The 17,608-nt window shown below is 33.0% G+C and overlaps 1 protein-coding gene and 1 pseudogene across 1 annotated transcript; one reads left to right on the top strand and one right to left on the bottom strand.

The window, feature by feature from the left end:
* Nucleotides 1–17,608, top strand: part of LOC113117809 (dnaJ homolog subfamily C member 17-like) — a 48,211-nt pseudogene that overhangs the window by 21,489 nt on the left and 9,114 nt on the right.
* Nucleotides 9,925–15,782, bottom strand: LOC113117818 (cdc42 effector protein 3-like). The gene is made up of 3 exons (XM_026286748.1): nt 15,699–15,782; nt 14,141–14,188; nt 9,925–12,513 (listed from the first exon to the last, which is right to left on the bottom strand). Exon 3 carries the CDS (start codon nt 12,460–12,462, stop codon nt 11,890–11,892), a length of 573 nt encoding a protein of 190 aa, XP_026142533.1. The 5' UTR covers nt 12,463–12,513; nt 14,141–14,188; nt 15,699–15,782; the 3' UTR covers nt 9,925–11,889.

Below are 17,608 nucleotides of genomic sequence, written 5' to 3'. Positions count from 1 at the left end.
AAACACTTATAAATCATACAGAATGAGTTTTTTTGAGAAAGTAAAAATGCACAAAGTTTCCTGTGAGGGTTAGGGTTAGGTGTAGGGTTGGTGAAGGACCATAGAATATACAGTTTCTACAGAATAAAAACCATTACACCTATGGGATGAACACACTTTACACAAAAACAAACGTGTGTGTGTGTGTGTGTGTGAGAGAGAGAGAGAGTGTGTGTGTGCACATGTGCATGCTTGCTTACATCAACATCAGTGTCACAGACGGATATTTGGAGAAATACACAACAATACACTGTATGAGTCACAATTATACATTTCTCTTTTATGACAAAAATCATTAGGATATTAAGTAAAGATCATGTTCATGAAGATATTTAGTAAATCTCCTACTGTAAATATATCAGAACTTAATGTTTGATTAGTAATATGCATTGCTAAGAACTTCATCTGAACAACTTTAAAGATGATTTTCTCAATATTTAGATGTTTTTGCTCCCTCAGATTCCAGATTTTCAGATAGTTGTATCTCAGACAGATATTGTCCTCCGAACAAACCACACATCACTGAGAGATCATTTATTCAGCTTCAGATCATGTATACATCTCAAAGGTTTTGTGCTCCATGAGTTTTTAATGAGATTCAGTCTTCTCTGTGCTCTCATTCAGGACCTGGCGTTTAAAAACGAGACCGGTCTGAGTGGAAACCCTCTGAAAATCACATGGTTGGAAGGACAACCGGCTCCAGCGTCACACATCGACTCCTTCAGCGCAGAACAGGTACAGCGAAGCTCAGAAAACAGCACAAAATCACTGGGAAAAACCTGTTTTATATATGCATTGTGACGGTAATTAAGCACATTCTCTCACATGTATTTATATTGTTTACTTTTTAGTCCCATTTTTCTCAACAATGATCTTCATCACATTAAACATTTTTATGCAAAATTACATTTCTTCAGATTTTAGGCTTTAATGCATGGACGCTCATTTCTACTGTTGACTAAACAAATCTGAAAAAGTCAGAATAGTAAAGCATAAACTAATAACTCACATTTACATTTATTTTATTCCAATGTTAGAAACTGATTTGACTTTATATTTCTCACAGTTCAAAGAAGTCAAGCTTGTTTCAAAATGATTGTAATTTTAAACCCCCATAAAATGAATGTTTTTACACTTTTTATTTATTTACAATTTCTATTATTTAAAAAAAATTTTTTACCAGTGTTTTGTCAAACTTAGAAGATGGAAAACAAACAACAACAAACAAAATAAATACCTAAAATGAAAAATAATACAAAACAGAGATAATGAAGAAAATTTAAAACAGAATGATTTAAATGAAAGTATTAACAAACAGAATTAAATGCTGAAAATAAAGCATATTTTAATGTATTTTTAAGATTCATATTTGTGTATATTATATTTTTTTAATGTTTTAAATGTCTAGATTAAAGTGCATTATTATTACTGCGTATTTGAGAAAATGTTTTAATACCTCACAAATCTAACATTTCTTCTGAGACAAAAAGTAACAATTTATTTTTTGTAGCATTTTATTTAATAACAGAAAGAATCATCCATAGAAATGCGACATGAAAATTCCATAAGATTCCCTCATTTAATATACAAAGTATCTTTATATTTAATAGTACGTTTTTAAAACCCACTCCAACTTTTTTTAAATTCATGATTAATTAACAATTTCGTGTGACACACATGGGACGGGGAAAACAACAGGTACAACAAAATAAATCTCGGTGAGTGACGAAACGCATGAAGATCCTTATGGAGAGTAAGGAGCATGTGTCATAGCTTCTGTGCGTGTGTCTGTGTGTAAGTTTAACAGAAGTATAATGTTACCGCAGCGTTCCAGATGATTCCTATGGATTTGGCGTTCAATCTAAATAACATATTTCATAGCTCCGACAGAAGGACGTGTGTAAACACACAGCTCCTGAACAATGGCTTCACTGGGTTTGTTTGACTTGGAGCTCACGGCTCTCGACCCCCAGCACAAGTCTCATTACGGCCCAACACGGCAGGATGGGTGTGTGTGTGTGTGTGTGTGTGTGTGTAATGTGTGACTGGCACGAGATCCTGCACGAAAACACCCCTCATGGCTTCACGGCCTCCCTCAGTTTTGCCAGATCCATGGTTTTCCCGCAAAATTGAGTTCGGAATGACTCTTATTTATAATCTTACAAATATAAACGCTGTTCTTTTGAACTTTTTATTCATATGAGAATCCTGAAAAACAAAATGCATCACAGAAACATGAATGTGTTCAACACTGATAATAATCAGAAATATTTCTTGAGCAGTAAATCATCATATTTTCATGATTTCTGAAGATCGTGTGACACTGAAGACTGGAGGAATGATGCTGAAAATACAGCGGAGCATCACAGAAATAAATTACACTTTAACACAGATTCACACAGAAAACAGATGATTTTAATCATAATAATATTTCACAATTTTAACAGCTTTTCCTGTATTTTTAAACTAAATATTTCTGCCTCAATTAGCAAAAGAGACCAACTTCAAAATTATGAACAGTTGTGCAAGTGCAAGCTTCTGAACGAGCAAACTCAAGATATAGATTTTATATGTACTGTATATAAACTAGCATATATATATATATATATATATATATATATATATAATCACATCTTTTTTTTCTTCTAAATAAATAAGGCAAGGTGTTTCCATAAAGCAGATAAAATATAAAGTGTGATATAATTTGCCGATCCTCAGCGCACAAGATTTACTCCATTTGTCTGTTAATGAAGTGGTTTGAATGCATGCAAGTTTTACTAAACAATATTCTAAAGGCAGGTGTAGTAAAACAGGGTAATTGTCTCATTTACTGCCTCTCAGAGTCAGTTGGTCAGCTGGCCGAGCCCCTCCGCATCCCATAATTCCCTTGGACCAGTGGTGAGGTCAGATCTGGTTCAGGTCCCTGAGGTTTGAAGCAGCTGCGCTCGACTTTGTGTTTAATAGAGACGTCTTTTTGTTCTCCTGCGAGTAGAAATGAGAAATAGGTGTGTAATGTGTTTGTCACTTCGTTAATAAATCAACTTGTTGTGTGAAGAACCTGGTAGTAAGATGAGGAAATACTTAAATTGTGATTATTTTGTCGTATTTCAGATTTAAACATTTAACGTTTCATAGTAAAAGTAATAATAATAATAATTATTATTATTATTACATGGTAATATGTATTGTTGTTAATGTTAAAACTTTTTATAAATAATAATAATAATTACTATTATTATTATTATTATTATTACATATTTATAATATGTATTGTTGTTAGTGTTAATCCTTTTTATAAATAATAATAATAATAATATTTTTTTATTTTATTATTACTACATAATAATAATATGTATTGTTGTTGTTAGTGTTAATTATTTTCATAAACAACAATAATAATAATAATAATTCATATTATTATTTTAATTTGTTACACTTTGTTTTATTTTATAGTGTAAAAAAGCAGTACCTTTTAATTATTATATTTTATTTTAATATAAAAAAATAAGATATCAATATATTGGTATTGTACTGTAAAGTAAAAAAATTATATTTAATAAAAATCATAGTTATATAAGCCATGGTAGTAATTAATAACAAGTGTTATTTTACAGCAATAGTAAAGATGCAATGCTAATATTTAGGTCTTAATTTAATCACTTTTATACATTAAATCATTAACAAAGGATGTTTAAATGCTTCTCTATTACTTTTGCTGTAATAATAAACAACTTTGATTTATTGCATTTGTTAATCTAGTTTAGGAATTTATAACTGTAATGTTGATTTATACAACTTGGTGTGTTTATGTGTGTGTGTGTGTGTAAAATAACAGTATATTCATGTAAAGCGATATATAAAATACAGCAAATATTAACAGCTTGATTTGTTTATATCATCACAAAATATAACTATCATCATCCAGCTCTATTTTTAAGATATTTTAAACATTAATGTGATGATTTTCTGTAAAGCTGCTTTGAATCAATGTGTTTGGTGGAAAGCACCGTTCAAATGAAAATGATTTTAAAGGTTATTTCGTGAATGTGCTGGTGTCTTCAGAGTTTCTTCTGTTGAGTTATTTAGAAACATTGGCCTCCGTGTAACATTTAACCGTTCCCTGTGCACGCCTCGGACAATAAATCTAGATTATTTGGATGGGGTTTGGTTTCAGGGCTCCGAGCTGTGGTGAATTCTCAGGGCTTGCGTGATGTATGAAGGCACGGACGGTTGTGAAACGTCTTGGAGCGTGAAATAAATGACTACTAGGAGTTTTCAGATGGTGCACTTAGTCAGAAATGAGTGTAAATTTGCACGATTTACTTTCACACACTCGAATTCTGGCTTCACTCGAGGTTACATTTTGTGACTATGTAAACAACAATAAACAACACTTCTATTACTAAAAATGTACAAAAATATTCTTATAATTAATAATAATAATTGTAATAATATTTATTACTAATATTACTATTGAGTATTATTTATTATCTTTAAAATGTCTACCTTTAAATATTTTTAAGTTGTATAAATCAACATTTGTTAATAGTTTGGCTTTTAGAAAACTGTTTTAATTACTTATACATCTATCATCTAGAACAGTGGTTCCCAACCTTTTTCAACTCGCGGCCCACACAACCAAACACATATGTTTGCGCGGCCCACTTCAAAAAAATTAACTGACCCCGCTATTGTTGGGTTAATAACTTAGTACTCAGAAGCTAGATTTTAAACTATATTTATTGAATAAACTAGGGCTGTGCGATATGGACAAAAAAAAAAAAAAAAAACTATCGCGATTTTTTTGATCAATTTTGCAATTGTGCTTTTACAGTCATAAATGCATTCAGGATTAATTTGAAACATATTTCCAAAAGAAAACCAATCAGAGCTTTATCAAAAAGTTGTAACATTTCTAGAACAGACATAAGTCAAAATTATCACTATAGTGAAGATGTAAAAAAATTTATAGACTTGTGGCAAAAAAAATAAATAAATAAAAATCCTGTATACAGGGACTTTTTTTTCTTTTTTGCCATGCATTGTTCATAGAGCTCATTAATTGTAGCGGTGCCTCAGGTGTTTGCAGTGTGTATACAGTATGTGCATGCGGTCAGCAGTGAGAGCGCATAAATATAACGCGAAAGCACATTAAAATAATGCACGAGTGTGAATCTCTCTGTTCGCAGCAGATTTCCTTTGCTCTGTCACAAAACCGGTCGTGCTTGCGCAGATACACGCTGCTTTGCGAGGAGAGAGTGTGCACACTTAAAACGTGTCTCCTCTCACTTAAACTGCATCCTGTTCACTAACAAATTCACTCTATGCTCATGTGTTAGACATGAATTATTTTCGCACGTTTTATTTCTAGCCTTTTACCGCAGTGAGAACGCTCTGATCCGTCAACATTGGCTCAGAAAAAAAGGCGCATCACAGACAGTGTGTGAACCTGGAGTTAGGCATATGCGCACGCTCAAATCGTGATTTTAGGACGTTTTCTTTTAATCGCACAGCCCTAGAATGGACTGGAAATGAACAGAAAATAATTGGCGGCCCACCTGCAATACCACCGCGGACCACTAGGGGGCCGCGGACCACAGGTTGAAAACCACTGATCTAGATTAATAAATGCAGTAAATCAATTTAAACAGCATCTTTTTAGTCTCTTTTAGTCATTTGATGTTTGAAAGTGAATAAATGAATACATATTATTATTATTATTATTATTATTATTTTTTTTTATTGCAATTTTAATATTGTTGCAAACTAAAACTTTAAATATTATAATTATTTACTTTATGATACTAAATGCACTTCCATTTTAATAAAAAATATTATTTTAATTAATAATAATAATAATAATTATTATTAATTACTTGCATATTATTTAAATTAATAACATTATTATTATTATTATTATTATTATAATTATAAAAAAATAAAAACCGTATACATACAGTAACATTAATAATATTATTTAATACCACTACTACTACTACTACTAATAATAATTATTATGAACACTAACAATATTAATAATATTATTTAATAATAATACTAGTAGTGGTAGTAGCAGAAAATGTTTATAATTCCATCTGTGCTGCTGTCAGACACAACATGTTGTTCGAGGAGAACATTCCTCCCCAAAATAAACTGGCTTTGCCCAGACGGAGGGGTTTTTCTGGGAAGGATCTGGTGTGTGCTGTTAGTTTGTGGTGAGAACGGTGATTTAAGGAAGGGATATTTTAATCTTGAGATGCATAGCTGTGCATGATATTCTGCTGCGTTTTTCTCAGATTGTCTCCCAGTGCAAAAAAACAAAAATATCCAAACATTCCTAAATCTAGATGTTTACTTATTACACAAACATTTATTTTAAATTATAACTTTTTAACTTAAAACAACAAATATCTCTCAATTGAGTCTGAAAAATGTAAGTTTATTTTTTTCTGATCCACATTTGCAGATATTTGTTCTTATTTCAAGCATAAACTCACTGTTTTCTAAAAATACACAGAATTTCTCTCTGTAGAAGTTACTTTTCACGGCAAAACACAATTTTCTTACTTAGTATTTCTGTCTTGTTTTACAGTAAAAATACCTAAACATTCATAAATCAAGATGTTTACTTATGATGCAAACTGCATTTTTCTGACCCCATTTGCAGATATTTGTTCGTATTTCAAGCTTAAACTCACTTCATTTTGAGACACTTTTTTTAGAAAACAAATATTATCTTGTAAAATAAATGAAAACTAGTGTTTTCCAAAAATACACAGGTTTTCTCTTTGAAAGTGACATTTTCACGGCAAAACACAATTTTCTTAGCTAGTATTTCTGTCTTGTTTTACAGTAAAAATATCTAAATACTCCTAAATGAAGATGTGTTTACTTATGATGCAAAATCTTTTTTTTGATGATAACATTTTCCTTAAAACAACAAATATCTGCCAATGGAGTCTGAAAAAAAATTAACATAAAAAAAAAAGAATTCTTACCCCTATTTTATTATATTTGTTCGTATTTCAAGCATAAACTCGCTTAATTTTGAGTCACATTTTTTTCAGAAAACAAATATTATTTTGTAAAAATAAATGAAAATTTGACTGTTTTCCAAAAATATTGCATGGCAAAACACAATTTTCTTACTTAGTATTTCCGTCGTTTTACAGTAAAAATTTATTTAAATGATAAAATTTTTGCTTGAAACAACAAATATGCCAATTGAGTGCGATTTTTTTTTATTTTTTATTTATTTATTTATTTTTTATGTAAATTTAAAAAAGTTATTTTTTTCTGACCCCCTTTTGCAGATATTTGTTCATATTTCAAGCATAAACTCACTTCATTTTGAGTCACAACTTTGACTTATCTTGTGATTTTATTCTGAAGTAAATGAAAGTGAGAGTTTACACTGATTGGTTCTCTGTAAAAGTTACATCTCGCAATATTATTGTGATGTTTTCCAGTACAAATATCAAAACATTCTTTAATCGAGACATTTACTGGAGATGCACAGTGAGATAATGTCTAGTTCATTTTAAACAAGATCTCCCAAATGGGTCAGAATAATAAACTTGCTTTCCTTTTGTATAAAGTTTATTTTGCTGACTCCATATGCGGATATTTTTTCTTGCTTTAAGTATAAACTCACTTTAATTTGATTTTTCTTTTCCGAAAACAAGATTTATCTCTCTCTCTGAAAAAGGGACATTTTGCACAACAAAACATTATTTTTCTTTCTTCTTTTTTGTCTTGTTTTTCAGCAAAATTATATATAAACTATCTTTAGTCAAGATATATTTACCGTGAGATGCAAAATGAGAGAACATAAGAAATAAATAGATTAAAATAAAGACAGTTTATGCTTTTTTTTCTTCTCATTCTCCTTTCTCATAGATTGATTGAGCTTTTTATAGTCTAGATGCATTATTCACCGACTTGAGAAAAGTATAAGTCATATTTAGAAAGTACAGCCAGTTTTTCTGTAAACGTTAACTGTTGTTTCAGAGATCTTTAGCTGCTTGACTTCACAATGCAGTGAAGAAACATCACGTCAGGGTTATTATCGTTAACTAAAACTAAAACCATAAACATTTTTGCCACTTAAAATAAGATAAACGTTAATTGAAGTAAAATACAAAAAAAGCAAGCTTATTTTATTTCAGCTAGCTGCCAAGACAACATTTGTCATGTTTTAGTTTAACTTGTTACGATACGATTAACTTGTTAACTAGTTTATTGACCAATTATCGGTTTTATAATTTAATTTTAAGAACATTTATTCAAAAATTGTAATCCAACCCAGATTTACTTAAAAATTAAAAATAAATCAAAAGAAAATAACTCAAACTTCCACAAAAATTCATCTGAAAAAAAAAAAATTTGTATAATTTATATATTTAGGAAAAATAAAATAACAAAATATAAATAATAGAATTTTGTTCATATTTAAAAATATATATATTTTAATTTAAAGTTTTGTCAAAAATTTTTTTTGTCATTTGTAAATACCCACATATTAAATAGTTTTAATTTACTTTTAGATTTTTTATATTCATAAGAAATTTAGCTAGAATTATTGTAATTTTGTGCTTTGCTTCAGTCATTTTTGATAAATTACATCTGTGTGGTATGGAAAATTTGAAAATAAATATATATAAATAAAATACCTGTAATATCACTTACATCTAGGGGAAAAAAATAACATACATTTTTTTGTATCTGTCCTGGATGCTGATTGGCCAGTGCAGAATTTATCAAGATCAGATTCCTGGTTGTTCTCAGCAGTGATATCTGTCAGTTTCTCTCTCTCTGTCTGTCGTGTGTGTGTGTGTGTGTGTGTGAGTGTGACTGTTGTCTGTCTGAAGACTCCTGCGGCTCTGTTTGTTCAGCAGCTAGTGTTTAAAGCCTCGTGCACATGTGGAGGTATCGTGTTCCCTCACTTCTCCAGATGTCAGGAGAACAGAAAACAGAAATAGCATCAGTTTGGACATGTAGTGTAACTCTGGTTGTGTGTGTCTGAGATCATGTGCTGTATAAGGTCTCTCTCTCTCTCCCTCTCTCTCTCTCCCTCTCTTTTATTTTATTTTTAGTTATAGTAATCATTTTATTATATTATTATGATAATAACCATTCAAATAATATATAATGTAAATAATAAATAATCTTAAAAATTAAAATAAAATATATTTTTAGTGTTTTGTTTTTAAGTTTCAAATGTAAAGAATCTTAATGGCTGTTTTTTTGTTTTATTTTTATTTACAAATATTGTAAATAAATAAACAATTCGTAAAATAAATGGTTTATCACACTCTGCATGAGAAATTACTTTTTGAAAAAACAATAAAAAAACTAGCAGACTTTATTAGTGTTTTGTTGCAATTTAAGCAATCAATTGCTTAATATTTTTATATAATCACTGCATATTAAAAATAAAAAAAATTTAATATGCATATCCACATATACATAGTATGCATATATATATAATTGCATACATTTTAATCAAAACAATTTATTAATAGTAGATCTAGTGTGTAAACTAATATTAATAGTTAATCTCACTGATTGTGACTGAACTGACCTTACAGGTTTGCCTTATTGAAATAATAAAGTTTGGTATAATAGATCATATGATAATTCATTTTTGTGTGTAAATGCAATGAACTGAAGCTCAGAAAGCAGATAAGGAAATCACAGTTTGAAGAGGCCAAAATAAAAGCTGCTCGATTATTAACTTGACTCCAGCAATCATTTACTAGTGAAATATCTGATGGTGGACAGTCAGACTGTTACACAACGTTATATAACAGACTACATTCGAAGGGGGTATTTCTTAAAAAAGGGTGTGGGGTTTGGACAGCAAAAAGCTGGTCTCTATGCATTTCCAGGAAGAAATGTCCTGTTGAGCAATGTTTTGAGTGTTGTTATTATTGTCCAGAGTTCAGATGTTGGATCAGAAACACTGCTGCTTTTCTGTCAAGCTTCCTGCAGCGAGTTCCAGGCCGTTTCCAGCAGGGCTGTCAAATTAGCTAAATTAACCTAAATTCAAGTTTTGTACTTAAGTATTATCAGTATTTGAATTATATTTGAATATAAAAGGCATAATTTCAGTTAGAGGGGAAAAGGCCACAAGAGGGCGCATCACGCAAAATATTACTAACGCACGTTTATTTGAAGTTATAAAACAACGCAAGTGTTTTTGAAACAAAGTGCATAGTGTTTAAAGTAATGTGTATAAACCAAATATAATTAATTAAGTTGCTTTAACTATTGTAAACAAAACAGCATCATGTACGTATTAATAAAAAGTAAAACCAATCGCAAAAAGTACTTTTTAGTTTAATATACCCCATAACTATATAACACAGCTCTAAGTGAATGAAAACACCCTGCACAGTTTTAAATCTGAAAGTGAACCGTGTATAAAGTTATTCATAGTCTCTCAAAAAAAAAAATTGAAAAAAGTTTTTAAAATGAAATCCAAGGTGTTTCATGTTTACGTCAAAAACCATCAGTCAGTTTTCACATTGGTATGAGTGAAAATGTAAATTCCCTTTTTATCACTAGGTGGTGCTTTTGTAGCAGTAAAAATAGCTGTTTCCCCAGTAACTAAGCATCACTGTGCTCACAAACGCTGCTTTATCAAGATTCAAGATTGTTTTTCGCCACATACACGATTATATAGAGCATATATATAACCAGCAGTGAAATGTGAGTAAGTTACCAATCCCCGCAGATTAGCCTCACGCGAAGGAGGGGTTTGAAAAAATGAATCGTTGCGTGAATCGTTTGGGAATCGTTGAGCAAAAACGATACAAATAAATGCATATTATAAGACAATGTAATTGTTTTTTGACCTTGACATGTTGTTGGGGATTCCCAAAACCAAATATGAACCTTTTCTATAACCCATAATAGGGGCACTTTACAAACTGCAGATGAAGTGGGATGTCTCGAGAAATGTTTTTTAAGTCTTTATGAGCTGTTCTTAAGAGACTTTTAACTTTAGCCACGGAACATGCTAACTAGCACATTATTAGTAAAGCCAATTTGCAAAGATTCCCGAAAGAAAAACACCTTATATTCACTTGTTCTGTAGGTGAAGCTGGATCACTAATGATTTGATTCACTGTATATAATAATATAAAATCTTATGATTTTTGCCTCATTCTGTTAGATAAAACCCCATCTCATCTCAAAGTTATTTAAAACACTCAATTAAGAGAAAAAGCATGTCAATAAATTATATATTTGGTCAACAGGTTTGTAAACAAGCTCATGCACATGCAAAACTGTGCTACTGTAGTATATTTATTCAAAGCTCAGACTGATTTATGTCGCACTGTACAGCTCTGAACAAACCAGTTCCACACTGTGGAAGGAGCTCCTCGTTTAGCGATATCTTGTATCGTTTCACGTCCACCTTCTGCCGACATACGGTCGCACACAATAATTTGTCAACAACTAGGCTGTATCGTTATTATCGCGGGAAGACGATCCCAAGTCAATCGCAATTTTCACAAGCACAAACCTCACGTTGTGTCAGTTACGTTTACACACTTCCTCCGAAACGTTCATCCATCATAAAAAGAGAAGGTTTATTTGTAGCGTTTTTGCATCCGTTACCAGATTTTTATTGGAAATGATGACGGATACACAAAAACGAAAATGTGTGCAAGGACCTTAATTCTTATCCTAATTCTACCGGTATATCGCGAACGATACGATACTGCGAAACGATACGATACCGCCCCCATCCAACGTTTTTGTATTCTAATGTGGATTTTTTTTCTGTTGTTCGACAAATATCAAAATTAGAGTTTTTATTTGACAGCCCTAGTTTCCAGTTCACGATTGATGGACTTTATCCATCACTTGCAGCACAGAGTCCAGTATAGAGGGTCCCAGATCCAGACTGAACGTGAACGCTGAGTCCGTTTGGTCCGGCTGTGTTTCCTCTGGGTTGGTTTGGGTCGAATCCCGTCCGGAGCTCAGGCTTCCGCGAGCAGGACTCCAGCTGATGCCTGTCGTCTCCGGGTGTGAACATGTGTCCTCGTCTTCTTCCGTGTCCAGGAGGGGAAGTGAGCTACACTTCTGCCTCTGATTGTTCGGTGCGTGCTCCCAGATCGGGCTGCACTGGCCGGCTTCGTCCACGTTGACTCGGGGCGGTTTGGGAGGCGGCGGGAGGAACAGGTTCTGCTCGCTCTTGGAGCTCTGCAGCAGGAGACTGTGGCCCTCCTTCAGGAACGACAGGTCTCCGAAACTGTCCATGTGTCCGCTCGTACCGATGTGAGACAGGTGACGGAAATCACCCAGGGGAAGGCTGATCATGTTGACCGACAAAACCTGTTTTCGGTTCGATAGCCTCCTCTGCCAGCGTCCAGACGTAGGTTTGCGGAGTAACGACGTCCTCAAGGGCATCTTAAGACTTCAGTAGTGCGACAGCGTCAGATGGTGGCAGAAAGATTGGTTCTAGAACAGATTAGAGATAAAGTCATCGAACGTCACAATAATTGTAGTTAAAATTACCCGACAGAAATATTTATAATTCAAAATAAATTAACACTTTTATACAGCAAGGATGCATTCAGTTGATCAAAAATGAATGTAAACAAATTACTATAAATAATTACTGTAAGACTTATAGATAAAAAAGAAATAATATAATACATGCTTTTATTTAAAACTTCAAGAATTGAATAATTCTATTCATCAAGGGTGCATTAAATTGATTAAAAGTTAAATTATTTTTTCACTGTTGTTGTAAGCCTAAAATTTATTAGTTTTTAAAAAAAAATTGTTTTTTTTTTTTAATATATATGTTTTAATGTCAAATAAATATACATTTCTTTAATAAGCTGTATTTATTTACTAGCCTATACATCATAAACTTGTAGTATGGGGGCTGTAAACTTTTTTATTATTAAATAAATTAATACTTTTATTCATAAAGGATGCATTCAGTTGATCAATAGACATTTCAAATGTTGCAAAAGATTTCTATTTCAAATAAATGCTGTTCCTTAGAACTTTCTATTCATCTGTGAATCCTGAAAAATATGCATCACAGTTCCTCTAAAATATTGAGCAGCACAACTGTGTTCAACACTGAAAATAATCAGAAATGTTTCTTGAGCAGTAATCATCATATTTTCATGATTTCTGAAGATCATGTGACACTGAAGACTGGAGGAATGATGCTGAAAATACAGCGGAGCATCACAGAAATAAATGACACTTTAACGCAGATTCACACAGAAAACAGATGTTTTTCTTTATAATAATATTTCAGAATTTTAACTGTATTTTTGATCAAATAAATGCCGCCTTGGTGAGCAGAAGAGACTTTGTCTGATCCAGCACATGTACTGTAGCTCTATCTCAGATATACTGTAGCTGTTAATTTTAACCAGTATTTGATTAAGATTAGATTAAAATCAAGTAGATTTTCCTCCAGCAGGTTAGGGATTAACAGCTGATATTGCGACATCTTTACAGCTGCTTGCATGTTTCGTCTTCTCTCTTACAGAAAATGACTTTTGATTCTTCCGTGAGAACGTAAATTAAATCAGATTTACACATATTTTAATTGCACAATTACGTTCTGGATTCATGCGTAACCAGTGACCTGCATTCTCAGAGCATGTTCTCATAAAGTGCTCTCATTAAAGTATGAATATGGTTAAATTAGTTTGGTATACAAAGTAATTAGTCCCATTTGTAGTGATAATGTCCGTAGGAAGCTCTTTACTCCAGTTGGCATTGGCGTGGACGGTTGTGGCTCTGTTTCGCGGTTTACAGTTCATTAGATCAGCTTTCGTGACTCGCAACACTCACTCTTTAAATTTGTATGGCACTACAGAAAACAAGTTTTGTTGGCCAATAAAGGTTTTATCGGCACTTTAGTAGCAGCAGGAGACGGCAAGCGCATAATGGCATTCCTCTACAAACATGCAACAAGAGGGAGGGAGGACAGAAGTGGATTGTTTTTAGGGAAATGCATAATAAATCACTAAAAAAATAAAAAAAATAAACAATTGCTACACTAGTTTTTGCCAGTGTAAAATGTTACAATGATGTTTGTTTGTTTGTGTCTTACCTTGAAAGGTGTGCAGGTGTTTCACGCCCACATCTGAACATCTGAGGACTGAAGCCAACAAACGTTAGAGGAGTTTCTGATAACATGACAAGACTTGTTAGGCTATAAAACAGGTTGAACGGTTCTCGAAATAGCATTGGATATTCTGCCACAAAAACCCTAAATAGTCATTGTTTCGTTCATATTGATGTTATATTGATGAAAATCTTTTTAAGGATAGTATACACTTATACTATTTGACGTTCAACATCATTATATAACATCGCTTTTATATAAAGCCATAAAACTGACTACATTTGAAAAAATAAAGGTGTGTTTTTGCAGCAAATGCCATAGGGAAAAAAGTGGTTCCTTAAAGAACCTTTCAGTGGTCAGTTCCTAAAATAATATTTTATTTCTTATTATTTTAATAATCTAATTAACCATTTCCCACCATACACTATTAAAAAACAGAGATTCCACAAATGTGTTTTTGCAGTGATGTCATTAAAGAACCATTGTTCTCTTGGTGTGAAGAACATTTTAATGATCTAAATAACTTTTTTTCCCCACTATAAAGAACCTTTTGTTCGTTCCGTGGAACCATCAAAGCCAGTAATAGACTAAAGCAGTGTTCAAAAGGCCCTAATGAAGAACCTTTGGTTTTTAAGAGTGTAGAAGAGCCATTTTTGGGTCCTCAAAGAACCTTTCAGTGATCAGTTTTTCAAAGAACCATTATTTGGTTTGAAGCACATTTTAATGATGTAAAGAACCAACTTGTAACATGGAACCAAGACGCCAACAAAGAAGCTTTATTTTTAATAATGTAGAACCACCCTTTTGGTTCCCTAAAGAACCAAAATAACAATTTTTCTTAGTGTAAAGAACTGTTTAGACTTCTGCAACCCCTTTTCCACTTTTAAGAATCTTTTGCACAATGGAAAGATTGTATAGATGTTGTATAAAATAAACATTTTTGGCTCCCTAAAGAACCTTTCAGATAACAATGTTTTAAACACATTCTAATGTTCTAAAGAACCTTTTTTCATTATAAAGAACCTTTAGTGGTTCCATGGATGGTAACAATGGATTCAATGCAATTAAAGATCCATTCGTTTTTGAAAGAGTAGAACCATTTTTGGTCCCCTAGAAACCTTTCAGTGATCAGTTCTCCAAAGGACCATAATTGTCTTGTTTAAAGATTATTTTAACGATCTAAAGAACCTTTTTCTACTATAAAGAGTCTTTTGCACAGTTGAAAGATTCTATAGATGTTGAAAGTTTGTAATGTAACCAAGATGCCAATAAATTAATTAATTTGAGTGTATTTGTGTAGAAAAAAAAGTGAACTGTTCCGAAAATAACCATTTCTTCTTATATTATGAATAATTTTCTCCACTTTAAAGAAACTTTAGGGCTTCATGGATGTTAAATGTTTTTCATGGAACCATAAATGCCAATAAAGAACCTTTATTTTTAGGAGTGCACCCAGTTTCTGGCTTTATATAAATGATAGTTAAGTGAAATAGTGAAAGTGATCTGAAGTGTGGCTCAAGGCAAAACGAAGAGTTTCTCTTACCGTAACCCAAGAGATCTTTACAGTTTTGTCTCGTTTTTGAGCTCTGCTTCTGCAGTGCAGAGTCGGTCGTAGATCCCGAGTGTTTAAAGTCCAGAGATCGTCAAACAGGTGAAGCTCGCGCAGGTGCAGATGGAGTCTGACCCTCCCTAAAGCTCGGCGTTTGTTTGGTCTGTGGTGATGTCACACCTGGCGACGTAACTTGTGTGTGATCTCAGATACTGAGGAGGTTCACCTGAGCTGTTTCACTCCGGCTTTCATCATGTTCCTGTGAAAGCTGGGAAGGGCACGGCTGGTTTCTGTCGTGTCGACGTCACGTTTGGGGGCTTCACTCGTTACTAATCCCATGTCATTGTGTCTGCTGCTGGTTTCCTGTTCCCCATAGGCTTTGCTAAGCCCTTACAGATTTGTAATGACAGCGGTCTCTCGCTCTGGGACGTGTATTTACAGGCGGACCGGCGTTACACAAGTGCTGTAGACATGTAGAAATTCCTGCTTCCCGATCCTGACCTCACAGACATTGAGACATTCTGAGTCAAGTCTAGGCGTGACGACTTGTTGTTGTTTTTCTAGAAGAATCAAAGTTTATTCAATGAAAATCTATCGCTGAAGGGCCAGAAGCGCTTTAAACAGTCAGCTCACCCAAAATAAAGAATTGTTATTTATTACTCACGTTGTTCCAAACCTGTAAGACAAATTAAAATATTTTTGATGCATTCCGAGAGCTCTCTGACGACCCTCCCATAGACAGCAAGGATGCTTACATGATTGGCTAAGAACCGCCCACTCAAACAGGAAATGACTGTCTGAGCATCTAGTAAAATGTCCAACCACTGCTTGTTTTGTTTACATGCCATATATGAAGTGTGCTCTAGGATATTTTGATAATACACTTTGTCAATACACTTTTCAAAACCCTATATTATTTTATTGTCAACTTTAAAAAAGTCTCAAAAAAATCTAATTACGAGATAACAAGCGTCAAAGTTTGATTTCAGCCGTTAATTTCACTATGATTTCCATCTTTGACATTGGTCTTAGTCAATATTAAAGACATCGAGATTGTGAATGTGAAGGATGATGTAGAGAACAGTAAGTGACTAGCTTGGTTTTCACAGACACTTATATTAATATGTGTTAACTACATCATGCTCTGCTGGAAAGAAAAGAGTTGTCCTCTGTATCCTTCAAGGTTAATTAGATCTGTTATTAATTGATACATTTTTACATCATAGTTTCATAAATATTAATTAAATATGAATGTATCAGCACTGTTCCAGTGAAATTGCAGTAATGTGACAATTTATAAGAAAAAGTAGTTTTTGGACCATTTTTCATTCTGGTTACCGAGTGACAACCATTCCTTTTTGTATTTATCCATCCATCCAGCTATCATTCTATCTGTTTTTCTTCCCATCCATTGTTTTATTGATCCATCCATCCCACCATTGTTCTATCACTCCATCCATCCATTGTTTTATCCATCCGTCCATTCATCATTCTGTTGCTCAATTCAACATCAGTCCATCATTGTTTTTCCATCAATCCATCCATCCATCCATCCTTCCATCGCTTCATGCATTTGTTCATCCATCCGTCATTATTTCTGTTTTACTATTAATCCATACATCCATCCATTGTTCTATTGATCCAGCCATCCATCCATTATCCATCCATCATTCTGTTGTCCATCCATCCATCCATTCATCCATTCATTGTTCTTTTTCTATTCATCTCTCTATCCATCCTTTGTTCTATCGCTCCATCCCATCCATCCATTGCTCTATTGCTCCATCCACCCATCATTCTATCTGTTTTTCTGTTCATCCATCATCCATCCATTATTCTATCGCTCCTTCCAATCTATCCATCCACACGCCCATCCATCCATCATTCTATCTGGTTTTCTGTTG

The sequence above is a fragment of the Carassius auratus genome, chromosome 17, assembly GCF_003368295.1.
Source record: "Carassius auratus strain Wakin chromosome 17, ASM336829v1, whole genome shotgun sequence".
Lineage (NCBI taxonomy): Eukaryota > Metazoa > Chordata > Actinopteri > Cypriniformes > Cyprinidae > Carassius > Carassius auratus.
Note: the sequence above shows the minus strand (reverse complement) of the source record. Positions and strands in the feature narration are given on the sequence as shown.

Coding starts and splice junctions, on each gene's coding strand:
- LOC113117818 (XM_026286748.1), bottom strand. CDS start 12,462: ATGCCCTTGAGGACGTCGTTACTCCGCAAACCTACGTCTGGACGCTGG.